This window comes from Eucalyptus grandis, chromosome 10, assembly GCF_016545825.1.
Source record: "Eucalyptus grandis isolate ANBG69807.140 chromosome 10, ASM1654582v1, whole genome shotgun sequence".
NCBI lineage: Eukaryota > Viridiplantae > Streptophyta > Magnoliopsida > Myrtales > Myrtaceae > Eucalyptus > Eucalyptus grandis.
In genome coordinates this window covers 9,760,607-9,774,739 of record NC_052621.1, presented here as the reverse complement: position 1 = coordinate 9,774,739, position 14,133 = coordinate 9,760,607, and the positions used below count along the sequence as shown (strand labels likewise).

Genomic DNA, 14,133 nt, shown 5'->3' with positions numbered 1-14,133 from the left:
AACTGTCTCTCTTTATTATCATGGCCACGTGCTGCATGGAGATCAAAGAACTTGAGAATTGGATGTGCAAGAGGATCGCGACCGCAGCAATAGCCATTGCAGAGAAGGACCCGGTGGAAATGGAGAGACAAATTTGCGCCGGATTAAGTAGATTAATAAGGGAAGGAAGAAGGTCGTAAAGAGGGGAGTTGTTCTTTATGTCTTGTATATTTCATGGTTTCCTTTTCATTGCATTCTCCATTGGGGGAGTGATATGCTAAGTACATAGGCGAAATTAATTTACTAATTTATATGATGAATTACGACTAAATCTTCAATAAGAAGGGTTTACTTCAGCAGTGTGATAAGAACGGTTGAGCACTAAAACTTTTATGTAGAATTTTATATTTGGCTTGAAAGTTTTCACATTTTACAAATAAATTTGAGCAACTACATTGGAAATAACTGTTGTTTGTGAATAATTTTATTTAACATATTTTCTCTAATGTATGGTTTTTGAATTTGGACATAATATGAGAATAAATCTTGATATGTATTTTTCGCTTTATCCATTTTCTAATATTTAAATTTAATGTAAATAGAATATAGAAATTTTGAGACGATAGAGCATGATTGAAACCGCTATTTCAATTGATTTTTCTTTTCGAGTTTAAACTCAATAAGAGGTCGAATCCTTGTATCATTTTTACGTATTTATTTTCAGAAGTCTAAATTCATGAAGAGATAAAAACCAGCACATGACAAAATATTAAATTAAAAGCTTATTGATCAAATGTACGTGGACAAAAAGGCGAGGTGCCATGTGATAAGCGCAGGATCGGACATTGTCTCAATGCAGCGAGCATTCTATCAATAAGCTTTTAATCACTTATTAAATTTAAACCTTAGAAAATAATATCAATTTATACATACATACATACATACATACATACATACATATATATTATGTGTGTCTAGATATATATATATATCTAGACACACATAAAAATTAGATGAAATCCATTTTCCCCTTTCATCCATCCAAATTACTCAACCGAAGCCAAGCCAAACGAAATATAAGACCGTTAAATTAGCGCCAAAAACTACACAGAACAGAGAGAAGCATTCAAAGCAATGAACCAGTCCGCATGCCTCCGGGCCCTCCTCGCCAGAATCTCCATCATCAGCCGCCACTCCCGCAGACCCATTTCCATGAAAGCTCGCAGCTTCTCTTCCCTTCCTTCGGACACGGCCCCCATCGTCCGCCGCCTCCTCGCCGTCTTCACCGGACGCCCCTTCGCCCCCGGCGACCCGGAGCTCGCGGACCTCGCGCCGTCGCTCTCGACGAAAGTCGTCGAATCCGTGCTGCGCGAGCTCAAGAGCTGGAAGATCGCCCTCAGGTTCTTCACTTGGGCTTCGAACCAGGATGGGTTCGTGCACAATTGCTACACTTACAATGCCATGGCGTGCATGCTGTCACGTGCTCGACAAAATGCCGCAATGAGAGCTTTGGCGGCCCAGGCCGTTGATTCCAGGTGCAAGATGACTCCGGGTGCTTTAGGGTACTTCATTAGGTGTTTGGGGAGTGTGGGTATGGTCGAGGAAGCTAATGTGATGTTCGATAAGGTCAAGCAGTCGGGCCTCTGCGTCCCGAACAGTTATAGCTATAATTGTCTACTGGAGGCCATCGCCAAGTCGGATGCGATTGGACTTGCTGAGATGAGATTGAAGGAGATGAGGGATCTTGGATGGGACTTAGACAAGTATACGTTGACCTCGGTCTTGCAGATTTACTGCAACATGCGGAAGTTCGACATGGCTCTGAAGGTTTTCGATGAAATGTGTGACCGAGGGTGGGTGGATCCTCACGTGTGCTCTGTCTTGCTGCTGTCTTTCAGCAAGTGGGGTGACGTGGACAAGGCTTTCGAATTAGTTGAGAGCATGGAAGGTCGAAATTTGAGACTGAATGAGAAGACTTTTTGTGTTTTGATTCATGGGTTTGTGCGGGCATCGAGGTTGGATAGGGCTCTCCAGTTGTTTGATAAATTGCGAAAGTCGGGTATTCCTCCTGATATAGCACTATATGATGTGCTTATTGAAGGGTTATGTAAGAATAAAGAGCTCGAGGATGCTTTTAAATTGTATATGGACATGAATGAGCATGGCATCATGCCAGATGTTAGCTTGCTCAGTAAGCTCACCAGTTATTTCTCTGAAGAAGGAGAGCTGACCCAACTGCTCAAGGAAATTCCAAAGGATGTTGACACTGCAGCTAAAAACTTGGTATGTAATGCCGTTTTGAGTTTCTACGTTAACAATGGCGCAGTGGATAAAGCTTACCATTTGCTCCGTGGGATGATGGGGCATTTGCCTCTTGATGATCTGAATGTGAGTCAGCTCCTCAAGACTGGGGAAAGGTTTTATCCTGATACAACATCTTTTACTATCGTCATCAATGGTCTTCTCAAGAAAGGTGAAACAGATACTGCCCTGAGCCTCTTCCATGAGATGGTTCGGATCGGCTGCAAGCAAACCATTTTAATTTATAACAATTTGATCAGCAGTCTCTGTGATTCAAACAGACTGGATGAAGCCACTGAACTTATGCAAGAAATGAAAAACTCCAGATTTGAGCCAACAGAATTTACGCGTAACTGTATATATGGATGCTTATGTAGAAGAGAGGATGTATTAGGAGCTCTAAACTGTGTGAAGGAGATGCGTCTTCATGGGCAGGAACCATGGATAAAACATTCCACTCAGCTCATGAAACAGTTATGCGACAGTGGGAGAGTGCTTGAGGCTTGTGAATTCCTCAACAACATGGTTATAGAAGGTTTCCTCCCTGATATAGTTGCGTATTCTGCAGCTCTAAATGGCTTGATCAAGATCCAAGAAGTGGATCAAGCAGTGGAGCTATTTCGGGGATTATGTGCTCGAGGATGCCAGCCTGATGTGATTGCCTATAATATCTTGATAAATGGGCTCTGCAAGGCTGGAAGGGTTTCGGAAGCTCATGATATGCTGAATGAGATGGTGAGGAATGGGCTTGTTCCATCAGTTGTTACCTATAACCTGCTAATTGATGGATGGTGCAAAACTAATACTGTTGATCAAGCAATGCTCTGTCTATCCAGAATGTACGAGGTAGAGACGAAGCCCAATGTGATTTCTTATACATCACTCATCGATGGATTATGCAATGCCAGAAAACCTGATGATGCTCTTATGCTGTGGAATGATATGCTGTCAAAAGGGTGTGCACCGAACAGAATTACATATATGGCCCTTATACAGGGTCTATGCAAGTGTGGCAGGCTTAATGAAGTCCTTGTATATTTAAGGCAGATGCAAGAAAAGGACATGAAGCCCGACACCTTTGTCTATGCGTCACTGTTACGCGCATTGCTATCTGATCAGAATCTATCGGCAGCATTGGAGACGCTAAAAGACCTGGTGAAGGAGGGAAAGTTTCCATGTTCACAAGATAGAAACTATCCAATCCTTAAAAATGCAATAATCCAAATGTCACAAGATGCTGTTACCTCTTCAAGCATTAGAGATCTAGTAGAGGCGGGAAGCATTCCGCCAAGTATTGTTTTGGACAGTGGAATAGAGACTGAATTGAATCCGGGTTCTTTGGAAAGTCCAAGCTAGCTCTGCATAAATTGTCACAATAGTTACCATCTATGTATTCGGTGCTTTCCTCTTGGAAAAAATTGTCTCCAGTCTCCGTACGCTTTGGAAAATGATCTATGCTCCAGATGCATGAGCCGAATCGATTCCGACTCTCTCAGCAGTAGCAGATGGCCTCAGATTATTGCTCGAATATCATCCATTACATTTTGGAGAGTTCACACTTCTTTTCCTGCTGCAAATTTTCAGACTCTGCATCATCTTTCACTTTCCTAATATTTGGTATGCAGCCTAACCTCCATGGATTTCGCGGTCAGAAAATGCCATCCAGATAAAAAAGTCTGACAGCAAGAATTTGTACCTTCGTAACCTTAGTCCTGAAGAACAAGAGCTTTGCACACATTTTTTGAGTGCTTCTTGGATACTTAGCAAGGGTTATTACCTGTGCTTAGGAAATTAGAAATTTGAGTTTGTTCTGTTTACTTTGTAAACTTATGAAGGGTTGTTATTTCAGTTTTGTTGGCATGGTAACGATGGAATTTAGGGAAAAAGAAAATTATCTTTCCATCTTCTTTTCTTAATTATTTTTTTTTTCAATAGGCCATTAAATATGAACTGTAAGATGTAAATATTGGAATAACTCACATCAGGTATTGTTTTTTTTGGTAAAGTCCCACATCAGGTATTGTTCATAAGCCCTTTTTTAGGAAATTATCGTTCTTGGTTGGTTGTGTTTCTCATCTAAGCACGATAAACATTGGAATACCCATGCTAAATGTTGTCCTTACATTAGAAAAAAAAGAAAAGAAAATCCCTTGTGAGTTTCCTCTAATTTCACATATATAATCCAGAAATCATTCCCGTTGTTCAGCATGCAATTCGGGTTATTTTTATCTCTGTATATTCTAAAAAACTGCCGGGAGCCGCATCATGTCCGGGCCTCTCGCCCCAAGGATCACTACTCCCCCACGGAATTTTTGGAGCCTCCATTACTTGGGCTCAACGATTGCGATTCGGCCTCCAGATCGTACAAACAAAAGATTTTAGGGCCTGGGCCTGACCAAGACAAGCCGAAAACACGCGTCGTTACCCTTCCCTATCTCCCACCCTTTTGTTGATTGGAAGAGGGGGAAAAAAAAAAGCTACGTCCGACTTTATTTATGCCCAACATACCGAGACCTAGTAATCGCTTCGGCTTATTTTATACAAAAAGAAGAAGTCTTAGGTCATTGGGAATTGAAGAAGCTAGCTAGCTCTCACTAGTTTCCAAAGCTGCAAAACATGGTGGAATAACATTATCACCGCCACATACAGTGGATATTTATACTTCTTTTGGCTCCTTGACTACGAGAAAATTATCACATTTTATCAAACATACGAAACATCATATGTCATATCATCACGGTATACCATCGAATCTTATGAATTAAATTAACATTAATTCCGATAAAACCTTTCAATTTATAGTTATGATGCCGACTAAGTGGGAAGAAACTATTAGCTCATTAGATGATATCACGATAACATAGCACGTAAATACACTATTTTCCATAATAAGTTCTTGAGTGACTCAAGTTGCAGACATCCGATTGAAAGAATTCTCTCTCCTCTTTCTCTCGCTTGTCCTTTTACTCTCAATTCTCTATAAATACTTCTCTTTGCGCCATCCTAGAATCTTCCCTCCTCTCTCTCTCCCTCTCTCCCTCTCCCTCCTTCCAACTAACCATCAAGCCTCGTAGATCGAAAAGGAAAACACCATGAAAGGATCACTCGAAATGGAGCGCTACGGCCTTAGAACCAGGCCTTACTCCTCATCATCGTCACCATCACCCTCATCCTTCATGTGCTCCATCTTCACCACCACCGTGAATGTGGCTGCCAAAACCCTAGTCTCCGCCGCCTCTCCCTCCAAAAGCCCCCTCCCCTCCACCGACAGGTGGCTGCTCTCCGACCACCTCCGCTTCATGGTCATGCTCATGGCCTGGGTCACTCTCTGGTTCCTTAGGGTCCTCACGGACCACTTCCCCAGCTTGGGCGGCCACCTCCAGTATCCGCTCCAGTCAGCTCGGCTAGCCTCCGGCGTCCCCGGAGCCTTCAACTTCCCGCCTTTGCTCACCTACCCGGCAGCAGCAACCTCGGCGTCAGCGCTGGCACTACCGTCTTCTTCCTCCTCGCTGGAGATGATCCTGCGCGAGGATGTGGATGGTCCCTCCATTCGAGCCCTCGGCCGAGCTCTTTCCCACGTAAGTGTTTCTGCTTATTTACTAGCTATGTGCCTGTTTACGCATTATTTATATCTCTATAAGTAGCGTTGATGAGAATAATACGTTACTAAGATTTTCTTAATGTGCAAATCCTTCGCTTGACCTATGGTTCATTACAAACATTTCATTTTTCTCTAGAAGTCATTGTGGTAGGTAACGCTCCTCAGATAAAACATGTATTTTCCAGTTATGGGAGTCGAAAACTTTTCTTTTTTCGCAAAGTATATCCGCTTCTTTGCTTATGCTGCATATAATATACAACACAGACATATGTTCCAAGTTCCAATACAGCACATGCTTGTAACTGTTCACAGCCATATCACCACCCTCTTCTATTTTATTATAATTGCTGCTGTCCTTCTTCTCCTTCTCCTTCTCCTTCTTCCTTACATCGTTTTCCGATTCCAACCCTTACTTCCAGTCACTACACGATCGTGTTGCCCTATTCTAGGACATCCACCGACGGCTTCACCCCCGTAATAGCTACTTATAAGAGCTGAATGCTTTCGCCATAAAGGGAGGTCGCGCAAACCTTAGATGATGCAAGTTCTTGCAGGGAAGGTTAAGATTATAATAAGCCCACAAAACGAAAATGGGTCTGTGTTCGATTTCGTTAGAGCTAAGTTTTCGAAACCTGGAAGTTCCTAAAGAGGCTCGACAGCTTTCGGTGACGCGAGTTTTGATTGGTGGAGAAATCCGGCAGCTGTGAAATTTCCCACTGCTGTTCGGTTCGGCTCGTTTTGTTTCTTATTTTATGTGGAGTTCTTTGTCATTTTGCCTGTCGTTCCTGAGCTTCTTAGTGTTTCGACAGCATTTATGGCGGTAAGATCCGTCGTGGCGGCAAACATCGCACTTCAGGGAACAAATGCTTCACATGCAAGCTTTCGTTCCACCGGCTTTGCCACGTAACCGTCGAATAACACCACACCAGATAAAGAAAAACACTTTTTTTTGTCCCTTTTTGCTTTCCTTTTATTTATATTTTTCCCTTATTTGTCCTTCTCTAATATACTTTGTCGTTTGTCGTAATGATCATCGGACTTAATTGACCTCATCTGATCAATGGAAGCTTGTTTGATCAAGTTTTTTTATAATAAAATGAAGAACTTCTTACCACAGCATATTTCCGTTTCTATTTCAACAATAAATAGGACGACATTCGCTTTTTGGTTTTCCTCTCGTGATTAGTTAATCAGAAAGATGTCAAGTTTATTAAAGAATGATTAGTGTGTCGTTTTTAGAAGATAATCTAAGAGATTCGTAATTTAAACGTGAATTTAGTCCGCGACACCATGTATTTTAATGCTCAAAACTTACTGTAATTCATCACAGAAATGATGATTATAAGGCACGGTTTGCGCTACCATTAACTGATCATCCGATTTCTCTGGTAATAGATCTTGGCGCTGTTGAACGACATCCCCGCCTCGTCGAGGAAGTACCAGTTCGCAATGTCCATGGCCGATAGGATCCTGGAGGAGAATGCGAGGGAGGGACACGAAGACCTCCTGGAGATCAATCGGATGGCCCTAGCTTCGGCATTCTCACGCACCTCGAGCCTCCTCTACAGCTCCCTCCAGCAAACCCAATTAAAGGGTAACAACTCGAGCGTGTTTCCGACAAGCATTATCCGTGCGCTCCCTATGGGCTCCTACATCAACTCCTATCTCAAGGGGGTCAACGTGTGTGTTGGCGCTGTGGTCCGGTACATGAAGAATGGCACGCTTCCATGGCATGGCAGCAGGCAACTCACAGGAGCCGCTGGCATGGACGAAGGGGAGATGGCAGCGGAGAAGCTGGCGCAGGAGCTGCTCTGGATAACTAACAAGCTCAGGGAGTTTGGATCTTTGGACGAAGTGTTGGAGCAATGGAGCTTTGCCTCAGGATTGGCTTCTCTTTGTCTTGGTGCTAACCCTAGAGTCCAAGGCTTCATCATCAAGATCTTTGGTAATGCTCTTTTTTAAATTTAGTTTAGTATCAGTCTAGTTTATAGTATACAAAATTGAATTGTATCTAAGATAGCATAAGTAGTTTGGCTCAGTTTTATCCTAAAATAAAGTATCTCATCATATTCTTTAGAAGTTAGCTTCGTCTGTGCGAGAAAAGATTTCAATTACTGATATACACTCTTTCTTTATGCAGCTATTTTGTCCAGCGAGCTCCGGCAGGAGAGTGCATTCATATCGAGCGAGGTGAAGTTCGGGCTCCTCAGCCTCTGGCTCCCGCTTTGCTGCCACGGGAGCAACGGCCTCGCCTACCCCGTCATGACAGGCCTTGAGAAGGTCGAGGCCGAGCGGGCGATGGACGAGGTGATCTCGAGCCTGCCCGCTTTCGACCAAGAAGTGATCCTCACGAACTGGTTCCAGGAGTTCACCGTCTCCTCCTCGGACTGGCCAAACCTCCAGGCCTCCTACAATCGCTGGTGCCAGTTTACTCGCAAGCTTGCGTAAAACCTTGATTACGTATGAACCAGACGAGCACATGGTTATGCACGTGCCTAGTTGAAGCCTCTAGACTGTATTGTTAGCGTTAGCGTTGGATTCTAGATTAGGTTAGGGAAAGAATAAATAAGGTCTTTGTACGCGTATAATATAGATCGTCTCTTTTAGCTGATGCGGCACAGCCAAACATTTAATTTATGGCTCTTTTAGGTCATGATTATTATTTGGAGATGTTTTTTGCATGGTGGTTCTCGCTCTTTGTTTGTTTTGCAAATAATTCGAGCCTTTGGGCACGAAAGACATTTTTTAATGTTCAGCAGACATTGTGATTAATGATATCGCTGGGGTAGTTTGATCGTTTAACATAGTAAATATGTAATGTGAGTTTATTGAAGTGTACGGAGCAAACTCATTGAAGAACTGATTAATTATTGTCACTATTTTTCCTACTTAATTGCGATAGGACATTTTCAGTTTATTTGTATTGTATATAACATTATGGCCGGATTTAGGATGAATTTTCAGATGGATATATAAAGGCTCTCTTTCCTTCTTTTTTTTTTTTTTTTAACTTATTTAATGAAACAAGTTGTGGAGGGAGTCTTATGTTGCGTCTTATGTTGCGTGACATGTGGTCTAATCAAGCACCCATGAGCCACGAGCAATGGTATATCCTCCCAAGATTTCTTGCAAAAGTTTTTCCACTAAATGATGGCTATTTTAAGGGCTTTCTTGGTACCATGCCAAACAATCCCTGATTCTATTATTTTATTCCTTGACATATGCGACTTTTTTGTTTTTAGGTTAAATTTGTTCTTGAAATAGAATCAAGAAGTAAAAAAATGTTACTTCTTTGTAACCAAGAATAATTTTAGAAGAGAAATGATTGCATACCAATTTTTAATATACTCGAGAATAACAATGTATTATAAATCATAAAAAAATTAATTAAAAAATAATCATAAATTATTGTGGGATTTACTTTTTCAAGAATTTGGCTCATAATAGATTGTTATTTTCATAGTTTTTAAGGATTGTTATGTTAGCAAATCTCATTTTAGAATCAAAGCCTTTTTTTTTCTCTTTTCTTATTCTTCTTCATTTAGCCTGTCGTTGGCCCTCGACAAGACCAAGCCTTGATGACCTAAGCCTTGTTGTGCTACCACAAGGTTAGTGTTGCCGGGCCATGGCAAGGCCAACATCATGGTGGCCTAGCAAGGTTCAACCTTGTCGATGGCTGGGAGAGCTTGGCTTCATCGGGGCCGACAATTGGCTAAAGAAAAAAAAAAAAGATGTAATAAAATTATTTAAAAAATTTAAAAAATTAAGTCACAAAAAAAAATTGAATATTGTACCAAACGCATTTTTATTTCAAGAATAAAAATTTTATGCAATTATTAAACACTTTCGAATGTTCGGAAACTCGCTTAGGAAACAAAATTACAAAAAAGTATTTCTCAAGAGAAATAAGAACGATTACCCAACATTTCCTGAAAAGCTAATGGTTGAATGCAGTTGTGCTATTTCTTCAATTAATTAAAACATGTCACATCACCCAATAGTTTCAGCACATTTGGCATTTTCCAAAACTTCACCCTCTCCACTTTCCTACATTGTTACTTCTGTCCGAAATATTGAAGGATTCTTTTATACCGAGCATAAAATATTAAGCTACATACCGTAGTTTAGATTAGGAGTGAGCATGATCCAAGTTGGGTCAATCCACCCCCTAACCCTAAAACTAACCGCATAATACAGGTCTTTAATTTTTGGAACCGAGAACAAATTTAATTAAGCCTAAGGTCGAGGATCAGACCTACTTGATAGACTCGGTTCGGTTCCAAGGTCAACCCATGATAATTTTTTTGTTTCATTTTTTGTGCTCTCTAAAAATACAAACTTACCATTTCAAATTATATATCTATCGACAATGCAATATTATGTAACCAAACTATAAATACTAATATATATTCAACAAATTTAAGATAAGACAATAATAAAAACTTTAAACTTGCTAAAAGCAAGAAACCATAAAAATAATTAAGACCGTTCTTAGAGATATGGGACAAGATAGGAAGTTCTTGTAATCATTTATCAACAATACTCATAATATTATATGCAAAAATGTTATAAATAATATATTATATATAATATTTTAGATATACTAGGGTTGATCCGGTTTGGACCAATTCTAAACTCGTAGAACCGAAGACCAACATATACAGTATTGATCCAGAGATCTTAGGATTAGGGACCCAACTCAATCCCCTTGAGAACCAAACTAAGACCAGCAGAATTGGGCTTATGTAGGATTGGTCCAAGGTTGACCATAAATCGATACTCATCCCTAATTTAGACTTTTTTAGATTTGATAAGGTAAGATTGGATAAAAGAACAATAGTACTTATAAGATTTATAGATCATATAACATAGATATCGTCATATATAACATAGATATCGTCATATACTATACGCCACACCCACGACCTCCTAAGACAATGGCAATGACGATCTGGACCATGACGCCGAGCTGTTATAATTAGCCTGGTCACGTCCACCACATCAGGAACAGCGCTGCAACGAAGACAAATTGGGTTTGAAAAAGAGTCAGATGCAGCTCTCTTTGCTGCAAATCTATATCGTCTTTGGCTCGTAGAAGAGCGGAAAGAACATTCATGTGAATTCCTCTTCGTTCTAGGTCTGAATGGCACTGTAAACGCCATGCCCATAACAGAGAGAGTGCTCACGACCGAACGGTCTGCAGTTCCATAACTACGATACCCCCCACTCACAAAATCCAAGTAATCCCCCTGTTGACTCCAATTGCTAAGCGATCAGCATGAGTTCCAAGTTTGACAAGTGGATTGACGAATGAATTGATCCTCACCAATTTTTTCCAAATTCCGCTCGTTGTGTCATACTCTATTTATGCATCTAGCACACACTTTAGATTATCAATGAGCCACATCTAGAATGCTTTGTTCCATAATGAAACGTAGCTTCAATTTCATTCAACATAAAGTTGGTCAGCTCTCGTGCTTAGTCTCAAGATCTAGATTTTCACAAACCACAACCGATGCCGCAGTGTCTCTATTATATAGCCTATACTTTCCAAACGTGAAATGATTCCTGCGAGTCTCATCTACGCCACTCAAACTGCTACAACATCCCCTTAAAAACAGAACGTGCCTATTGGGGTCGAAGTCTTTGAAAAGATATCCCAGTCAAAATTAATCACTATCACATAAATCATCTCGCAAATTCAGATAACCAGTAACATCATCTTGGAAGGCCAAAAAGGAAGAAAAAATACAAAAATTCAGATGCTAAAAGGTCTTTGAAAGATCCAGAGAACCAGAAGACTAGAGAAATCATCTAGAAAAGTGAAGTGCCCTTGCCCTTCTTATCTCCACCAATCTCGAAATGCTTGCATCTCTGCAGGTTAAAGCAGCAAACACCACCAGAGATTTAGACAAATTCACAGAGAGAATTTTCAGAAATAGACAAAACACGTTTGAACAGAGCTTGAGTACACAAAAGCACAAACCTTGATGGGGTGCTGAGAAACATGCTTGCAACCCTGGCACTGAAGCCTCAACACAATCTTCTTGGTAGTTTTGGCCTATCAAGAAACACATATCATATACTTTCAATTTCCACTGAGACTAAACGAAAGTTTGACTCAGCCCTACTACCCTTATGCTGTTAATGCTGTATATCTAAAAAATAAATAGTTCAATATTGACATACTTCCATTTCTTTTTTCAAGCAAATGATCAGAGCAAGTCGAATAACAAATTCAAATGCTAATCATTTCTCACCTTTTTGTGGAAGACAGGCTTGGTCTGACCACCATAACCCGACTGCTTCCTGTCATAACGCCTCTTTCCCTGGGCAGCAAGGCTATCCTTTCCCTTCTTGTACTGTGTCACCTTGTGCAGGGTGTGCTTTCTGCATTCCTTGCTCTTGCAATATGTCTTCTTTGTCTTTGGAACGTTCACCTGAATTTCACATGATGGATGAGCAAACAGAATAAAACAAGACAATATGGATGAGCATACAGAAGCGAGGAGATCTATCCCATGGAAAAACCCTAAAAAAGGAGAACAAACTAGCATTAGGTAATCATGCCGCTCATTTGAACCCCTGTTTCCAAACTATCCCTGCACACAAATTTCGCTCGTTTCAAAGAATACATGTCGACAATATATTTTCAAGTATCGTTTCACCAATCCGCAAATGAAAGAAAGTGTTTTAGCACAGTGCCGCTTTGAAGAACAGTACTTCTGCGCAAAATCAAATATGAAAGAAGACAGAGACACAACCATTCAGCGGCAAATTCATGAACAAGGCACTGTATGCACAAGCTCATACAGGCAAGAAAGAAAAGGATTTAGTAGAATAATCACAGCAACCTTACAGGATCACCATATTTATCCAATTACCATACAATTTTCCAAAGTGTCTCTTATAACATATACAGTCCGAATCAGATCCCGAAACATCACGACCAAGTTCAGCGTACAAGGAACAACATAAACAGAATCGAAACCACCGGTATAAAAATTAATAACAAACGTCGAACTCGCCCTTCATATAAGCATCACAACATAACCCTCGAATCCGCAAGCTATAAAGAAACAAAAAATTTCAGCAAGCGGTTGGCATCATTTCCGAAACTCAAAACCGCAATCTGCCGCTCTAGATTCGGTTCGCGCTCGCGTTTCGCCGACAATTCGACAAGGAAAAAGATGCAATCTTGCCGCTCAAAATCGAGAGCTTTCCTTCGCGAGAAACGAGCGAGAAAGCGAGAAACATCAAAGGAAGAGGTGGGTTAGGTCGGGGAGAAGTCGCTCACCATTGTTGCCGCCGCTTCTGCTCTGCTCTGGCCAACTGAAGCAGCGAAATCTCTTGTGCTGAGGGAAGGCGTCTAGGGTTTCTGATTTTCCGATTTATAGCCAGCTCGGTTCGAGTCGGCCCGTGTTTAAAAAACTCGGTGGATGGACCGGGTCGGACCCGACGCCTCTGAGCTCACTCGGTTCGGCCTACCGACTAAAAATTTTATGGATGAGCTATGCATTGTGTGTGTATAAATTTAAGCCCAAAGTGGGTTTCGTATCGCTTATCCGACTAAATTACCCTTAAATTAGATGCTGAAAAGACAGAAAAGGACATGATGTGGACTACTGTAAGGTAAATATAGTAAAATTCATCTATGAAATCTTGTTTAGTAAATCAGACGTGAGACTTTGGGCGTGCATGGTTGCATTTTTATTTTTTTGTTCATGAACCGATTTTCTATTTTTTTGTTCCCGGAAACAAAAAAAGAACAAAAACGTGTTTGTTTGCGTTTTTATTCCAAATCTGTTTTTTTGTTCCGGGAACAAAATTGGAACAGTAAATAAGAAAAAAAACTTATTTCTTGTTTAAAACAATTTTTAAGAACAAATTTTCTCTCTCCTTTCTTTTCTTCTCTTTTTTTGTTCTTCTTCTTTTCTTTTTCTTTTTTCTTTAGCTGGTCACCGGCCTCGGCCATGGCCGGCAATTGGCCGTCGAGGGCCGGCAAACTCGCCGAAGCATCACCAGCCCCCGGCGAGGCCGAGCGTCGCCAACCCCTAGCGAGGCTCGAGCTCACCTTGGCAGGCGAACTCGAGCAAGGCCGAGGTGGCCTAGTAACACCGAGCCTCGCCAATGGGCGCGCGAGCTCGACCTTGCTTGCTCGCCCAGACCATGGCGAGGCCAAGCCTCGCCCACGCCGACTACACTTGGCCTCGCCACTTAGCCTCGCCCTAGCCCAAGGCGAGGCCGAGCTC

At 41.3% G+C, this 14,133-nt stretch overlaps 3 protein-coding genes across 3 annotated transcripts; 2 read left to right on the top strand and 1 right to left on the bottom strand.

Moving 5' to 3' along the window:
* Positions 1-1,113: 1,113 nt before the first annotated feature.
* Positions 1,114-3,636, top strand: LOC104421614 (putative pentatricopeptide repeat-containing protein At5g08310, mitochondrial). The gene has a single exon (XM_010033622.3). The coding sequence runs from the start codon at positions 1,114-1,116 to the stop codon at positions 3,634-3,636; it is 2,523 nt and encodes an 840-aa protein (XP_010031924.2).
* Positions 3,637-5,390: 1,754 nt separating this feature from the next.
* On the top strand, positions 5,391-8,329 carry LOC104423502. Its single transcript, XM_010035987.1, has 3 exons — positions 5,391-5,858; positions 7,277-7,826; positions 8,022-8,329. Exons 1-3 carry the CDS (start codon positions 5,391-5,393, stop codon positions 8,327-8,329), a joined length of 1,326 nt encoding a protein of 441 aa, XP_010034289.1.
* A 3,197-nt stretch (positions 8,330-11,526) lies between these two features.
* On the bottom strand, positions 11,527-13,332 carry LOC104421613 (60S ribosomal protein L44). The gene is made up of 4 exons (XM_010033621.3): positions 13,179-13,332; positions 12,142-12,321; positions 11,868-11,942; positions 11,527-11,755 (listed from the first exon to the last, which is right to left on the bottom strand). Exons 1-4 carry the CDS (start codon positions 13,179-13,181, stop codon positions 11,696-11,698), a joined length of 318 nt encoding a protein of 105 aa, XP_010031923.1. The 5' UTR covers positions 13,182-13,332; the 3' UTR covers positions 11,527-11,695.
* Positions 13,333-14,133: the final 801 nt, after the last annotated feature.

Bases quoted from the DNA above. Each gene is read 5' to 3' on its own strand.
- LOC104421614 (XM_010033622.3), top strand. From the start codon at position 1,114: ATGAACCAGTCCGCATGCCTCCGGGCCCTCCTCGCCAGAATCTCCATC.
- LOC104423502 (XM_010035987.1), top strand. From the start codon at position 5,391: ATGGAGCGCTACGGCCTTAGAACCAGGCCTTACTCCTCATCATCGTCA. The intron at 5,859-7,276 runs GTAAGTGTTTCT...CTCTGGTAATAG, and splicing joins TCGGCCGAGCTCTTTCCCAC to ATCTTGGCGCTGTTGAACGA. The intron at 7,827-8,021 runs GTAATGCTCTTT...TTCTTTATGCAG, and splicing joins CTTCATCATCAAGATCTTTG to CTATTTTGTCCAGCGAGCTC.
- LOC104421613 (XM_010033621.3), bottom strand. The intron at 11,943-12,141 runs GTGAGAAATGAT...GTTTCTTGATAG, and splicing joins AGCCTGTCTTCCACAAAAAG to GCCAAAACTACCAAGAAGAT. The intron at 11,756-11,867 runs GTTTGTGCTTTT...TTTAACCTGCAG, and splicing joins TTTCTCAGCACCCCATCAAG to AGATGCAAGCATTTCGAGAT.